This window comes from Lycorma delicatula, chromosome 8 (genome assembly GCF_047948215.1).
Source record: "Lycorma delicatula isolate Av1 chromosome 8, ASM4794821v1, whole genome shotgun sequence".
In the NCBI taxonomy this organism is placed as follows: Eukaryota; Metazoa; Arthropoda; class Insecta; order Hemiptera; family Fulgoridae; genus Lycorma; species Lycorma delicatula.
Genome location: NC_134462.1, coordinates 98,793,010 through 98,808,346, shown reverse-complemented (window position 1 = coordinate 98,808,346; position 15,337 = coordinate 98,793,010). Strand labels below are relative to the sequence as shown.

Below are 15,337 nucleotides of genomic sequence, written 5' to 3'. Positions count from 1 at the left end.
ACTGTTTAGGTCACAGTTGATTTATTTATTGGTTCTCTGTTTCAAAATTTATTATTAAATAAATCAGATGCCTCTAGTAAAGGACTCTATCACTGTACCGTAAATGACCATGCACCGTAGACTTATTATTTTAGCTTCACTTTCATTATTATTAGATAAAACTAAAAAAAATAATAAAATCTGCACTAGAGAAGGAAGATTTGAACCACAACTTAATTGTGCACTTTACTTAAGAGACAATCAATTACTTATAATGTTGAAGTAAGAAGCCAAAATGAGAAGTAAAAATTAGGCTGAACAAACATCTCAACAATTTCAGACGAAAAATACTACTTAACCACTTACAAAAAGTTTTAATCAAATCTGATATCTTGTTTTTAAATTTTAGTTTTAGGAGGGTAAAACCATAATCAAACTAGTGTTGCCAAATTGAGAATTTCCTTTGCTACTTGGAAAAAAATTGAAGTTTTATAAATGAATATTTCTATAACTGTTTTTATACCCTCCGATTCAAATTGGGGAATTTTGGCAATAACCCAAATGATAATATTATATTCCACATTTATTAAGTTAAAATCAAACATAACATAAAAATCACAACTGATGTATAGAAGTATAGTACGAATTCACTCTCATAACATCCATATACCTTAGATTCTGTTCATCGACTATCACCATATTTGAACCACTATTTAATCGTGAGTCTCTATCATCATTATTACTATTAATATTATTACAACTGTCACCAACACAATTATTATTTCTGTTTGTTAACAAATCTGAATTATAACTATGTTGCTGAATAATATTATTGCAGTATGATGTAGTGTTATTCACTGTAGTATTTACAAGTGAATTATTGTTATTAACACTGTTATGTACACTACGTGTATGTTCAACAAGACGAACTTTAAGAGAAAATGAGAGTCCACACAATAAACAATTATATGGACGCTCACCAGTATGAGTTCTTAAATGACGTCCAAGTACACTTGACTGAGTAAACGATTTATTACAAAACTGACAACTATAAGGTTTTTCAGAGGTATGCGTTCTGATATGAACTCTAAGAGTTGATTTGGACCCAAATGCAGCACCACAAGTCAGACAATTATGTGGACGCTCTCCAGTATGAATTTTGATGTGTTCTGTTAATGAATCCGATCTACTGAATGACTTGCCGCATTGAGTGCACTGATAGTTCTTTTCACCACTATGGACTCTTAAGTGTTTATTGAGCGCTGAATGGTGGCTGAAAGATTTTACACATTTCGAACATTTATAAGGCCTTTCCATTGTATGCGTCCTTTTATGACAGGTCAAAGTATCAGCTAATTTAAATCCTTTATTGCATATAGTACATAAAAATGGTTTTTCATCTGTGTGGATTGTTAAATGTCGTTGTAATCCTGCTACCTGAAAATGTAAAAATAAAACAAATACAGTAAAACTTTAAGAAGAATGAAAACAATTATAATCTACATTCTATTAAAAATGCAGGTTATTTCTATTGCAATTTCTCTAAAGGTGAGTTAAGTTTCAACATAACAATAGTAAAAATTAAATAAAAATATGCCATATGTCATTTCTTGCAGGAGTGTCAAAGCTTTCTTACAAGAGTTTTAAAACCGTTTTGTTGCACAAAAGAAGTTAAAAATTAAACGATCTCTAATTTTTTCCATATTATTTTTAAATACAATCCATCTTGGTAGTGAAATAAACTCATTTTTTTATTAAAATGAAAGGAGAAAATGAGTTCCAAAGGAAGCTCCTAGAACTTCCTAACACTAAATAAATAAATTTTTTTGTACAGAGGTCTTCATTATAGCTTTTAACTGACAAGGGTACATTTATTTATAAGTTAATACAGAAAGGAGGAAAGGTTGCACATTTGTGTTAAGTAGTCATCAGATTTAAGGTTTTTTATTGAATGAGTATGTCAGTGCAGTGAATTTTCTAAATTTATGAAGTAAGCTTGTCATCTATTTTGAATATTTTGATGTCAAGAAAATTGAATAATTTCTTATTTTGTTATTCCCAACTTACAAGTTAGGAGTATATTTGTTGAAGACTACGAAAAATGGAAGATTTACAGGAAAATAGTATTTTTTATTTGCGTGAAATAGTTTTGTTGTTTTATGGGTTTTGTGTTCTATCACAATAACGTTATTTTTTCTAATGAGTATTATAAATTGTAAATAATTTCTAGCTCATGTATTAGCATTCTTATTTGGTTATATAAAATACATCTGAAATAGTTTATCACACAATTGACTAACTATCAAATAATTCAAAAAGAAAAGAGTATTTTTAGGTATTTAGAAAATTTATCTTATTTAATTACTATATTTTTAAAGTATAACCTCATTTCATTCCTGCTGATCAATGAATAGAAAAACTACTAATTCTAACCTGTATAAAAGATTTGCCGCAAGTGTTACACAAAAATGGTCGTTCACCAGTATGGATTCGTTCATGAACTTGTAAATTGCCTTTAAAATGAAACTGCTTATTGCACACAAAGCAGCTGTACCGCTTTTTATCTGCATGTGTTATCTGATGTCTACGCATTTGTTTGCGATTACTGTATGATTTAGAACAAATTTCACATATAAACACCTTTTTTTCTTGATCATTTATATTACAATCACTATTATTAGCTACAAGTGATTTTTTTATAGGATTTTTCTTCAATTTAGTTTTGTTTTTTGTTTTTCCTTGTATTTTATTATTATTATTGTTTGATAACAAAATTAATGTTTTTATATTATCCTTTTTTACGTTTTTTTTATGGTTTTCATCTGCAACTGTATCACAATTATCATCACAATAATTATCATTTTCATCATTTCCATCTAAATTATCATTCAAAATATTCTCAGTATCACTATTTACATCAATATTAATATTACAGAAAGGTGAAATAACTTTTGATGTTTCCACATTATTCACAACCACATTACTGGACTGCTGAACCTGAAGAATAAAAAATGAAAGAGTTAATAAATATTGCAGTCAACATTACTAATAATAATAAATGGATTACCAACACTTATTCTTTATTCAATAGCTGATTTCAAGACATCACTAACACTAAATTAAGAAGAAAATTAAGTCGATAGATAATAGGATAACAGGAAGAAAGCAACCAAGCAACAATCCTTAATGGCTATCTAGCCATTAAGGTAAAGTCATCCGTAATATTCAACCGTAAAACAAACAGTTTAGCCACAGTATCCTGGAAAATGATCATGCCAGGCAGATACTCATTTTCATTGGTCAATCTATTTTGTTACTTAATTGCCATGTTTCTGGAACCTTATACAAAGGTGGACGTCGAAACACTATAATCACCTATTACATTTTAAAACCATTTAGTTTGGATCATTACAGTCAAGGGGTATTCCATTTTAATTCAACACATGATCAGGGCATCACTATTTTTGATTTTGATATTTGGTAAATGATTACCCACCTTATAGCGACCAAAAAATATTTTTTTATATTTAAAAAAAAATGTTTTCTTTAGTAATAGACTATTTTCTAACTTGCCAACAGGTAAAAAAAACCATTTTTATCACCTTTTCAATGAGCTATGTAGCAATTTTATTTTACATCATACAGAGATTCAAAAAGGGCTTTTTGAAAAGAGTAAAGATGGAACTTCATCATAGTGTACTTAAAATTCATTTTGTTAAATAAACAAATCTTGTAATATTTACTGAAGTTACGTTTACAAATTGTTTTTTTTTTTCAAATTTTGAGCCCAAAATAAATAATGAGGGGCGTAGGGAAACAGGCCTGTTTTTTACCTTTAAACTCTTAGGTACTGGCAGTACTTATAAAAAAAAAAATTGGACTGTTACCGAGTTTCCTTCCTTAAAAAAAAATAGCAGCCAAATTGAAAACTTTTGAAAGTCTTATTTTTGAGGCCCAAAAACCACTTGTGGGACAAGTGGCAAAAATCGGAAATTTTTACAGCAGAAAGTACTTTTTATGTACTTTAAAACCATAAAAAATTTATTTTGTTACCTAAAGGGGTTGATGAGTAATGAAGCCAACAAAACTGCTAGAAACACTGTTCCTTCTAACCGTAAACAACGAACCCAAAAGTACTGATGTTATGTATTTCTTTCAGATTATAAAAATTACAACTAAACTCATTAGAATGAATAAATTGATAATTAATAAATAGTCAATTATAAAACGATATATAGTAAATTACAAAATGATAAATAGTAATTACAAAATGAAAAAAATTCAAATACATTAACAAATTGTTCAATTCACTTTTACCTTATTTCACTCCTGCTAATGAAAGTTATGAATAAATCTTGCACTTTTTGATAACAAACTTAACTAATAACTTAGTGCTCCTGCCATTTTTTTAATGAGTAGAACTGATAAGTCCTCATTCATCTTTGGTGTAATGTTGTGTCCTCTTCCAGTAGTTAACCATCATTTGCCATTGTATACACAGCAGAATAATTCTTACATTTTGGCTTTGGTAAACCTATAAAGCAATCAAAAACACTAATGTCCTTGTGTACCAATACTAACGCAAATGTTTCTGATTCACAGGTTGCCCGGACTTTCAGAATACATTTCTGACTTGTTGGAACATAACTGTGAAAGGTTCTTGTTTCCAGCACTGTTGTGATTACCTGATAATGAGAAGTGAGGTATTCTTCAGTCTCTTGAACATCCTTATTTCAGCAGAAAATAAATGTTATAGAGTGATTCAAAGAAATGGGAAATTTTGAAAGTTGTGTTGGTAGCCGTGGGCGATTGTTACCACTTGATAAGTGGTGCCAGCCTCTCTAACCTAACCTGCCATTTAGTTGTCATGGATCCTTGGAGTGGTGCAGAACGTGCATTTGCTATCAAAGCATTTTAAAAAAACTATGACAGTGTGGAGGGAGCGCGTAGAGAATTTCGCCGTCATTTTAATTTGGGACGGCACGACCGTGTTCCATCAGCACATGCAATTAAAACATGGATATCTAATTTTGAGGAAATTGGTTCGGCAATGAAACAGAAACCTCCAGGCAGTGAGCGAACCGTCCATACACCACAGAATGTTCAAGCTTTACAAGATGCTGTCACACGAAGTCCACATCGGTCAATATCCGTCGTCTCTCAGCATCTTTACATCTGCATAGTTCAAGTGTTCGAAGAATGTTAGTGAAGGACTTGCAATACCATCCATACAAGTTGCAGATCGTCCAGGAACTGAAACCGAATGATGCAGTTGTGCGAGCACAATTCTGTAATGTAATGCTTCAAAAGATAAATGATAATGAAGAGTTTGTTCAAGAACTGTGGATGTCAGACGAAGCGCATTTCCACCTCAGTGGATTTGATAACAAGCAAAATTTCAGATACTGGGCACAAGAAAATCCTACGCAGCTACACCAGCATCCGTTGCACAGCCAGAAAGTGACCGTGTGGTGTGCTATGTCATCTTACGGTGTTATAGGCCCTTATTTTTTTGAGGATGACAACGGTCTTGCGATTACAGAGACGTCGGCTCGTTACGTAGCCGTGCTTGAAACCTTTTGTTGTGGAACAACAAAAGAGATTTCCACTGATTCTTAACACAGCCTGGTTTCAACAAGACGGAGCAACGTCACATACTGCACGAATATCGATGGCAGCTGTACGCCGATTGTTTGGACAACATGTCATTTCACAAAATGGTGACATTAGATGGCCTCCCAGATCGCCTGATCTCTCAGCTTGCGATTACTTTTTGTGGGGGTCATCTTAAAAGCAAAGTGTTCCACAGTAGACCTGCTACAACGGAAGAACTGAAGGCAAAGATCCGAGAAGCAATTGCGGAAATTCCAGTTGAGATGTTACGTCAAACCATGAACAATTTAACGAAGAGACTTCGTGAGTATTTATGTAGAAGAGGAGGTCACCTGCAAGATGTCATCTTTAAAAAATAAACTAAAATGTATGTTTCCTAAAATGGCAACATTTGTACACTTACATGAAATAAAATTCATTTTCTAAAAAAAATTTTTCATTAACGTTATTTAATTTTTTAAATTTCCCGTTTCTTTGAATCACTCTGTATTTTTAATATTGTCTTTGCAATAAGTGTACATTTCAAAAGGTGTAACAATTTGATTGTTGACTGTCCTTTGAAGGCTTGCTTTAGTCAGTCCTTTTTACAGTTCCACCAATACCATCACACGGTCCTTTTCCATGGTATGAAGCAATAGAATGCCATTCAGCTGTGATTTCAAAATGGTAGCACAAATTTATGAATTTTTTTGCTTTTATACTGGGCTAAGGGACCATCAGAAAAATAAAAAAATTGTTTAACTTGTGGTAATATGTTTTTACTTTATTTATAACTTGCTTTTGGAAGCAGAACAATGTAGTATTGTACTTCAAGAACTCACTAATCACACAGTACCTTTGGCTTTGTAATTTTCCTTCTTTTTTAAAATATATGAGAAATGGATGTACTGTGGCATAAGTTTTTGACCAGAGATATGATTGGAATTCATACTGTATCACAAAGGGAAGGCAAGTCTTCCATTACAATACATTCACCCTCCAACAAGTTTTCCTTTTTAATGTTGAGGAAATTAGCTTGTTTCTTTGTTACAAAATGATGCCTTTTTAGATTATTTAAATTTTCGGTAAGGTTATCTAAGAACCCTTGAAATGGAAGAATTTCAATAGTTACTTCACAATGTCAACAAAAACCTACTGTTTGAAGGTATTTTCAGAATTAAAATCATCCCAGTAATCTAAGCATTTCAATAGTGCCTGGGCATTTTTCACACTCTGACAGCATGTACATTTCATTTTATCACATACCATGGCTGAAAGGAGAATTTTATAATCAAATTTCATTTTTAGAACAGATAACATGAGTTTTACATTTTGGTACCAGCCAGAACACAAAATTTAAGTCTTAAATCAGCAAATTTTGAAAAATCAATTTTTAAATTATGTTTTTCTTCGAAGGCTGTGTAGAATTCTTTTAAGTTACATAATATAAGCCTTTTAATAATATTTCCCGTCAGCTTGCCTTACACACAGACACAATCCTTCTTGCCTGGCATCAATCGGCTGTGCTAATTTTGGTAAAAATTTTGGATACATTTAATAACATTTTCAACAATTACGTGACTGGGTTTCTTTTTTCTAATTTGTGGCAAAATTTCATTGTTTTAACTGATTGTTTGGGTTGATGGGATAAATATTGACTAACACTACTCATTGACTAAACATTCTGAATTTTTTTAATGTTCCAGCTGCTTGGTAATAAACTTAAAATATTAATTTTTTCCTAGGTTGAAGTAACTGTTTTCATTTTATTCTTTATTTTAATGATTAATTCTTCATATTTTCTACCTTAATCAGCATAATTTTGTTAGTTTTAATCAGCATAAATATTTCTACAGAAGAAACCAGTTTAGAACTGGTTAAACTGGTTTCTTCTGTAGAAATATTTAAATCAAACGAATCGTTTAATTTACTGGTAACTGACTTGAACATTTTTATAACTTTATTTTTTAAAATTGGCTCCTTTGAGCTGCTTGATAATTTTTGAACCTTAACGAGGGGGGAAATGCCAAGTGCTGAACAAGCTTTATTCACAGACTTGACTATAACACACTGAGACTCAAATATATCTTGACATTCCGGTTCACTTTCTATACAAACTTGTGGTTTTTGTATTTCGTTTAAGTATTTTGTACACAGTGCTCTGCCTGGAATTAATTTTAAATAGGGATTGCTTGTTGAAAGTGACAAAGACATTTCTCGAAGAGATTTCTTAACCAGTTTAGTATGACAGCTGAATGGGTCAGAGCAACTTTTCCCATTAATATAAAAATGATTTTCGGGCCCCAAAAATGAGACATTTTCAAAATCTTACAATTTGGCAAACATTTTTTTTTAATGAAGGACACTCGGTAATAGTCCAGTTTTTTTTCTTGTAAGTACTACTAGCATCTAAGAGTTGAAAGGAAAAAACAGGCATGTTACCTTCATTATTTATCATCATTAGCCTTCATTATTTATTTATTCCAAAATTTGAAAAAAATAATAATTTGTAAACATAACTTTGGTAAACATTATAAGATTTGGTTATATAACCAAATGAATTTTGAGTACACTAAGATGAAGTTCCATCTTTACTCTTTCCAAAAAGCCCTTTTTGAACCTCTGTACAATGTAAAATAAGAATGCAACAACTCATGACAAAAGTGATGAAAACGGCTGTTTCTACCTGTTGGCAAGATAGAAGAAAATACTCTATTACTCAAGAACAAAATTTTTTTTTAAATATAAAAAAAAATCTTTTGGCTACTACAAGTGGGTATCATATTCCAAATATCATCAAAATCAAAAATAGTAATGCAAATTTTTTGAAAATTTGTGGAATTAAAATGGAATACCTCTCAAATAGATAGGTGCTTGAGCGTAACTTACAATGCCACACAAGTTTCTGTTCTTCTTCTTCTTGAATGCTAGGAAACTGAGAAGCTAGATTAAAAGAGGATAGTGCTCTAAAGGGGAGAATGGGATATACTGAACACAAAAGGTGATAAGCTCTATTATCAGTGTGTTCATACTGATAGACATTCATGCCTTAAAACAACTCATTCTAAATCATTTTTAGTATATTCATTATACTTTACTTACTGCTCACTGATTCTCACTTATCCAGCCAGGTTAAATCTGCCATTTATCTTTAATATTTTACATAATTTTCATGTTCACTATACAATTTAATTTCAGTTAACTTATGGCTTACATAACAGTTAAACTTATCTAGTCATTGCCAGGAACTTTCTATTATATATGTAATACAATCACCTACACAAATGATCCCCCTTATCAATAAACCATTTTCTGTTGTAATTATTTACTACATACATTTGATTTTTTTTTTTGGTCAAATCATACAATCTATGAAATATTTTTAAACATGTTCACCACCAAAAACTCATGTTCACTACTAGATAGAAGTATGAATTTTTACACTTCACACGCTGTCTCGATTGGTAAAGGGGGTTCATCTAATATGATTTCTTCTAATATTGCTTTAATTGGAGTTTTTGTAGCTCTTCATTTCCTTAGGAAAAAAATTATAAACAAAATTTCCTGTAAAATCATGTTGGTTTCAGTTATAACATTAACATAAGATGAATTTTTAGATCTGAACAACTTTTAAGCAACTTCAATTTTTTGTCTTTCATCACACTGAATATGCAGAACTAAAGTTTTGAAATTTTTAAGATTAGAAATTACCTAAGATGATGAAACACTTAGACTGGCACAATCAACAACTGATACAATGTTGATACTTATATGCTATTTAATGACAGCTATTAATTAATGTATTGAAACTGATTGTTATCTACAATCATTCTATATTATTTATCTATACTTTCAAGTCAAAAGAATTGTTGTCATACATATTTTTTTAAACATAATAAAAATAAACAAAAGTGATATCTAATTGGCAGATATCCTCTGTCAGTACAGTGGATAGATCTACGGTCAAAACAATTTAATTTTATCAAGCAATTTGAAACAAAAAGTGGTCTTCGAATGTTACCAATAATCTACAGATTGACCTCAGTTCTGCTTTTAAACAAAATGAGGATTCAATCAATATATTTAATAAAGCACCACTACAAAATATTATAACACCAGTAACACTGTAAAAATATATTTTTTTAAAATAACTTTATACAATTTGTACAGAAAATTTGGCTGACATTAAAATTTAGCTTTTGTATTACTAAAAGTGAATAAACAGCTACAAAGGAAACAGTATGATGGTAAATCTTATTAGTCATGTCACAATATCTATCAATATTTTACAAAGTGATAGTTTCTTTAAAACGGTAAGTAAATTTTGTATAACATTATTTGTCATAATTTAGTTAGTTGATGCACATGATGAGGAAGAATAGCTGGCTAGCAAGGAGGTAGAAATATCAACACAAAGACATGCATGTGAGTACAGTATAATGAGTGTCTATTTTCTTTTACCATCCACCTTAATAATATTTTTACTTCCTTAATTTTATTTGAATTTTATTATTTTTTGATTTCAATATTTTTGTTTTTTAGTTTAATAAAAAGGAAAAATGAGAAGGAAGGATAAGATTTTTAAATTTAGAATTATGTCTTTTTAATTTAGTAAATTAAAAATTTTTAATAATTTAAATAGAATTTTGGTACGCATCGGTTATACAGGACCTCTATTGAAATACAATTGTTTTTTTGCGTTTTACTTGTTCTAGTAAATTTGTATCATTTATCTATTATTAATATTATTTATGATGTGAATTTAGAAGTATAAGATAATAATCAGACGAGGTTAGTTAACACAGGTTATGTTAATGTACTTGCAAGATTTGTCATTTCACAGAATCAACATAATCTAATCAAACATAACCTACACTCGCTTCACTCACCAACTTCATCTGATTAACATTAAAAATAAAAATTATATATAATAAGTTATACATAAATAACTTTTATTGTGTCGAGTTGCGTACAAAGATTATGTATAATTATTTTCTTATACATCTAAATACAGATCATAAATAATAAACTAATAGATAAATGATACAAATTTACTACAAGTAAAACGCAAAAAAATTGGGACCTCAATAGGGATCCCATGTAACCAATAAGTACCAAAATTTTTAATTTCTATAAGTCAGTCATCACATTCACAATTTACTTATTTAACTTTTTTTTATATAAAGGATTTAAATTTGTCACTATTGGGTTCTTAGAATTGACAATGTTTTTTTTTTTTAGAAAATGAGTGTTACTTTCACTAACTGCTCCACCTAATTTGATTTTCAATTATTGTATTTATATATTTGTAAATATTTCTGAAAGCAGTTTTTAAATCTTCTTTTAAAATGCAAAGTCAGACATGGTATTTTTCCAAACAAAACTTTCACATCATATTTTCATGCACAAGCTTTAAGATTACACAGTAAGTTAATCAATCATCTTAGAAAAACTGAAATGGGCTATTTACATACCTTCAACAAATTTGATCCATCAGCAACAGAGGTGGGCAAACTTACATTATTTTCATCAAGGCAATTTTTATTTATCATTCTTCGTAACACTGCATCTGATTCCTCACATTTTTGTTTAAAATTAAATGCAACATTTAAATTGTCCATGCAGTTCTGACAGATCATATCTGGCAGACCATCATCAAAATATACCTACATGATAAAAATAAAGAATCACATTAATTCAATAAACAGTAGTGAAAAAAAGAAAGTCCACTGAAATTTCTTAACTGCATTTAGTACAAAAATGTTAGGATGCTGACTATTTGCTTGTCTCAGGTTGGAAACTAATTTCTCTGTAATTCTTATAACCTAGTCAGTTCAAATTTTAAGCAACCTAATTTAAGATTAAATATTAATCAACCAATATTTCACATGCAAACAAACATAAAATACACTCATTGAAATATTATTACACAAAATAAAAACACTAAGTTAATCATAACTACATACAAAAAAAAAAACTACTAAGATTCAAAGAAAACAGCTCACATATTTAAAAAAATTTGGATACAATCTAGCCTTTAGAAAAATAACAAAACAAAAAAATTAATACACAGAACACACCATACAAAAACAATATCCCTTGAATATCTACATTTAATTGTTTTAAATGAACATGTTCTACATTGATCGAACAGGTCACAGCTTCAAATAGATACATGAACTTAAAAGCTCTCTATAGCAACACACAATCAATATCTGCTAACCACCTTGTAGGCAAAAATCACAAATTCACCAATGATGGAAACAACCTTGACATTCTACAAACACAAAAAAATGAACTCAACTTATCACATTAAAAACACACAATATACTAAATGAAAGGGTACAATTCCGAACAGATATACATTCTGACAAGTAATATACACAGTAATATACACAGTAATTAGTAATATACACAGGTCCCAGTTCGAATCCTGGTCAGGTATGGCATTTTTCATATGCTACAAAATTCCATTTCACATTTCCACAGACAAGCTTCCAAGACTTTTCTGGATTTAATTCATCAGGCAAAAAAGAATAAAAAAATACTCCCACCAATAACATCAGTTGATGCCAGTGTAAGAATTGCAGTTGCAATAGCTGAAGAGAATACAAAGGCATTTCTAAGCAAATTATTAAATTTATGCATTTTAATTTGTAAATATTAAATTATAAAATTTGTTTGGTGTGTCACTTTAAATATTTAGTTTTAGATAATATACCGGTACTTTACAGGGGTATTAAAACACCCATACGTAATCATGTGTAGCACAATGCTTTTTTTATTAGGTAATTATAATTTTATTAAAATGGAATCAGGTCATAATGTAGTTATAACACCAATATTACTGGGCTGTAGGTACAGATTTCAAAATCAGGTAGAATACTAAGGAACCCAGGGCAATGACCAAAATGAAATGTGGACTCCATTAGAAAAAGAAACTGGGAATAAAGAGATGATATATAAGTACATGTACATATAAAAGACAATGATGCAAGAACTAAATTTAGGCAATTCATACAAGCATCTCTAAATTATGTCAAAAGCGGTACTTTAGAAAGGATTAGTTGTATTAAGAAGAGAAGGATATTAGACATTATAGATAGAAAAAAGTGGCAGTTGCAGAACAAAAAATATATTAATAGTGGATGCATATTCATTATTAATAATGGATGTAAAAAAGGAAATCAAGACCTGTTAAAAGGTATAAAGATCCTAAAGATTGAGTAGCAAGAAAATGTATCGGCATTTGAGATATAATATATCTATGCAATGAAAAGCAACAAAAGAAGACTTGAAGAATAAGCTTTGTAAAAGAGAAATTGTTTTAAGGGAAGTGAAAAAATAAATAAAAGAAATGAGTCCTAAAGTGTGAGAATAAAATGCATATATAAAACTGTACTTTCTAATATGATTAGAAAATGTATAGTTAGAAGGAACTGGTAAGTAGCAGAAATATGTAGGATACTGATGGAAAAAAAGTTGCTCAAAGCATGTGCAGGAAGAGAAAGACTTAAATAAGTTTTTGGGAAACCATATTTCAGGCAAGATAATCCAGAAAATTAAATTAGATATCTTTTTAATTGACCGAGATGTCTTTAAAATGATTTCAAGCATTGCATAAGTATAACAAAGTTTCTTTAGCAACATGTTTAAAATCACCAACAAAAGTAACATCTCACCAATTCAAAATAAGTATTCAATATAGGACATGTATCAAGTATTTGAAGTGGAATATTGGTTTTTGTGTAAATTTTGGTTGTTGCACTTAATATCTTTGTGCATGTTCAGTTTTTGAGAGGTGATCTGCAAATTTATTTTATTGTAATGTAGTGCTTGTTTATGTTCTTTACAAGACATGTGATTAAGTATTACATCAAGCAATCTAGAAGCAACTTAGCAAATTACTAGGCTAAGGAAAAATGTGCAAAAACTTAAACGTTCTTTTTACTAACTTTGACTGAAGCACAGTTCATAATTCTACCAGGTAATGGATTTTCAATACAGTCTCCAAGAAATATTTTAATCGTTCCTTCTCCTACGATGCAAAGTCTACAATATTTATTCATGTTTTGAATCGGCTTTCTACGAAATCTTATTACTAAAATAAAAAATTGAATGAAAAAATTTAAATACTGATATAAGTATTATATATAGTAATATACTAGATATAGTAATGAAGTTCACTTGAATTGTTGACAAGACTATAGCTTGCTTGTTCAAGCAATAATTTTACAATCATAATAATTCAAGAGAAAAACGAAAACAAAACATCACTCAACGAAACCAATAAGACGCTAACCAGCATAAATAGAACTTCGATATACACATAAAAATCGATTATCGAAATAAAAATCCTCGAACCAATACAAAGTTGTTGCAACTAGGGCTGCAAACTCACCGGTATATTCAATTTAAAGTCGTTAAAGCAATGGTTTGTTTAAAACAATATTTCTCCGTTTATCACCAGAAAACGAAAAATTCTTCGAAAATAACGCATATGTGGTAGACTCTTTTAATATGCGTGCAACAGTTAAGTTCACTTAGCTTTATTTAATTAATACGGTAACCGATGGATTATTCGAAACGGACCTGTAAAATGGTCACCTACTTCATACTATCAGACTGCGATGGGGGTTGGATGAGTATTTGGGTTATTCTACATATAGCAGTACACAAGAAGACCTGAGAACACCCATAATAGAAGTTGCAGCAGATATTAAGAAAAACATTCAACAAAATGGCGGCCACAACAAGAAGTTACTTTTAATGTATCTTACCACCTTAATTCATAAATTTGTACTTCCCTAATGAATCATTTACAAATAAATGTTATTTTCCATTTTTTTAAGTTAAACTTTTTCGGTTTTACATAATTTGAATCTATAGTTAAATCTGAGTTTCGGCAGATTTTAACACATGAAGATTTTTGTTCTATTTAAAAATTTAATGTTTCCAGCCACATTTTGAACTTTGTTTTGTTAAATCGAATTCCTATAACTTGTATGCATGTCTTATTGACTTCATTTACATTAACTTTTTTAAAATTAAATTTTCTGCAAAAAATTGGTTAGAACTTATCTTTTGTTTATTGGCAATTTAAACAAGTTAATTTTCTACAAACATGAAAAAGCATTTTCAACTGCTTTTTCGGCTTTGCAACTGTTCTGTCAGAAACTGCTAGAAACAGTTTGTAGGACTTGTTTTTTCAAAATTTCAGATCAAGAAATTTATATAATCACCAAATTTCCCTCTCAATTTGGGTCCTAAGAATCTAAGTTTTGCTCTATTTTACCCTTTGAGCAGGAATTAGGGAAAAATATTTCTATACTGTTACCCAAAACTCAAAAGCATTTCTGGTCATATGTTTGCACAAATTTTTCACTTATATCAATTTACCAAAGTAGCTCATGCTGTACTAATTAATTTTCAATCACGGTGTGTGTATTTACATTTTAGTGTTTCCTTTTGCATTTGTAAGTATGACTAATGTTTGTTTTATTAATTAAACAACAAATGACATCTTATCATACTGAATCCTAAATTTAAGTTATTAAGAACTATCTCTTAGTTCCAGGGCTCTTCTGCTTTACAGTTCTGTCAACTGCCCTGCAAGGAGTATACTATTTTTCAAGGATTCAAATGTATACAGATACTTTAAATAAGCTTTGAGTGAATAGTGCTGTTAGAAAGTTTTTCCTCTATGTAGCACATTTCTATTACTATTGCCATTTAGTAGTACTAGTAGAGCTAGATTTTTAACAAC

The 15,337-nt window shown here is 30.0% G+C and overlaps 1 protein-coding gene across 1 annotated transcript; it reads right to left on the bottom strand.

Moving 5' to 3' along the window:
- Positions 1 to 544: 544 nt before the first annotated feature.
- Positions 545 to 13,881, bottom strand: LOC142329237 (uncharacterized). The gene is made up of 4 exons (XM_075373645.1): positions 13,527 to 13,881; positions 11,046 to 11,237; positions 2,413 to 2,976; positions 545 to 1,416 (listed from the first exon to the last, which is right to left on the bottom strand). Exons 1-4 carry the CDS (start codon positions 13,638 to 13,640, stop codon positions 595 to 597), a joined length of 1,692 nt encoding a protein of 563 aa, XP_075229760.1. The 5' UTR covers positions 13,641 to 13,881; the 3' UTR covers positions 545 to 594.
- Positions 13,882 to 15,337: the final 1,456 nt, after the last annotated feature.

What these genes read in the sequence shown, in the direction of transcription:
- LOC142329237 (XM_075373645.1), bottom strand. Translation starts at nt 13,640, where the DNA reads ATGAATAAATATTGTAGACTTTGCATCGTAGGAGAAGGAACGATTAAA. An exon ending in TGAACTGTGCTTCAGTCAAA is followed by an intron (nt 11,238 to 13,526) that starts GTTAGTAAAAAG and finishes TTTATCATGTAG; the next exon opens with GTATATTTTGATGATGGTCT. An exon ending in ATGGATCAAATTTGTTGAAG is followed by an intron (nt 2,977 to 11,045) that starts GTATGTAAATAG and finishes TTTATTCTTCAG; the next exon opens with GTTCAGCAGTCCAGTAATGT.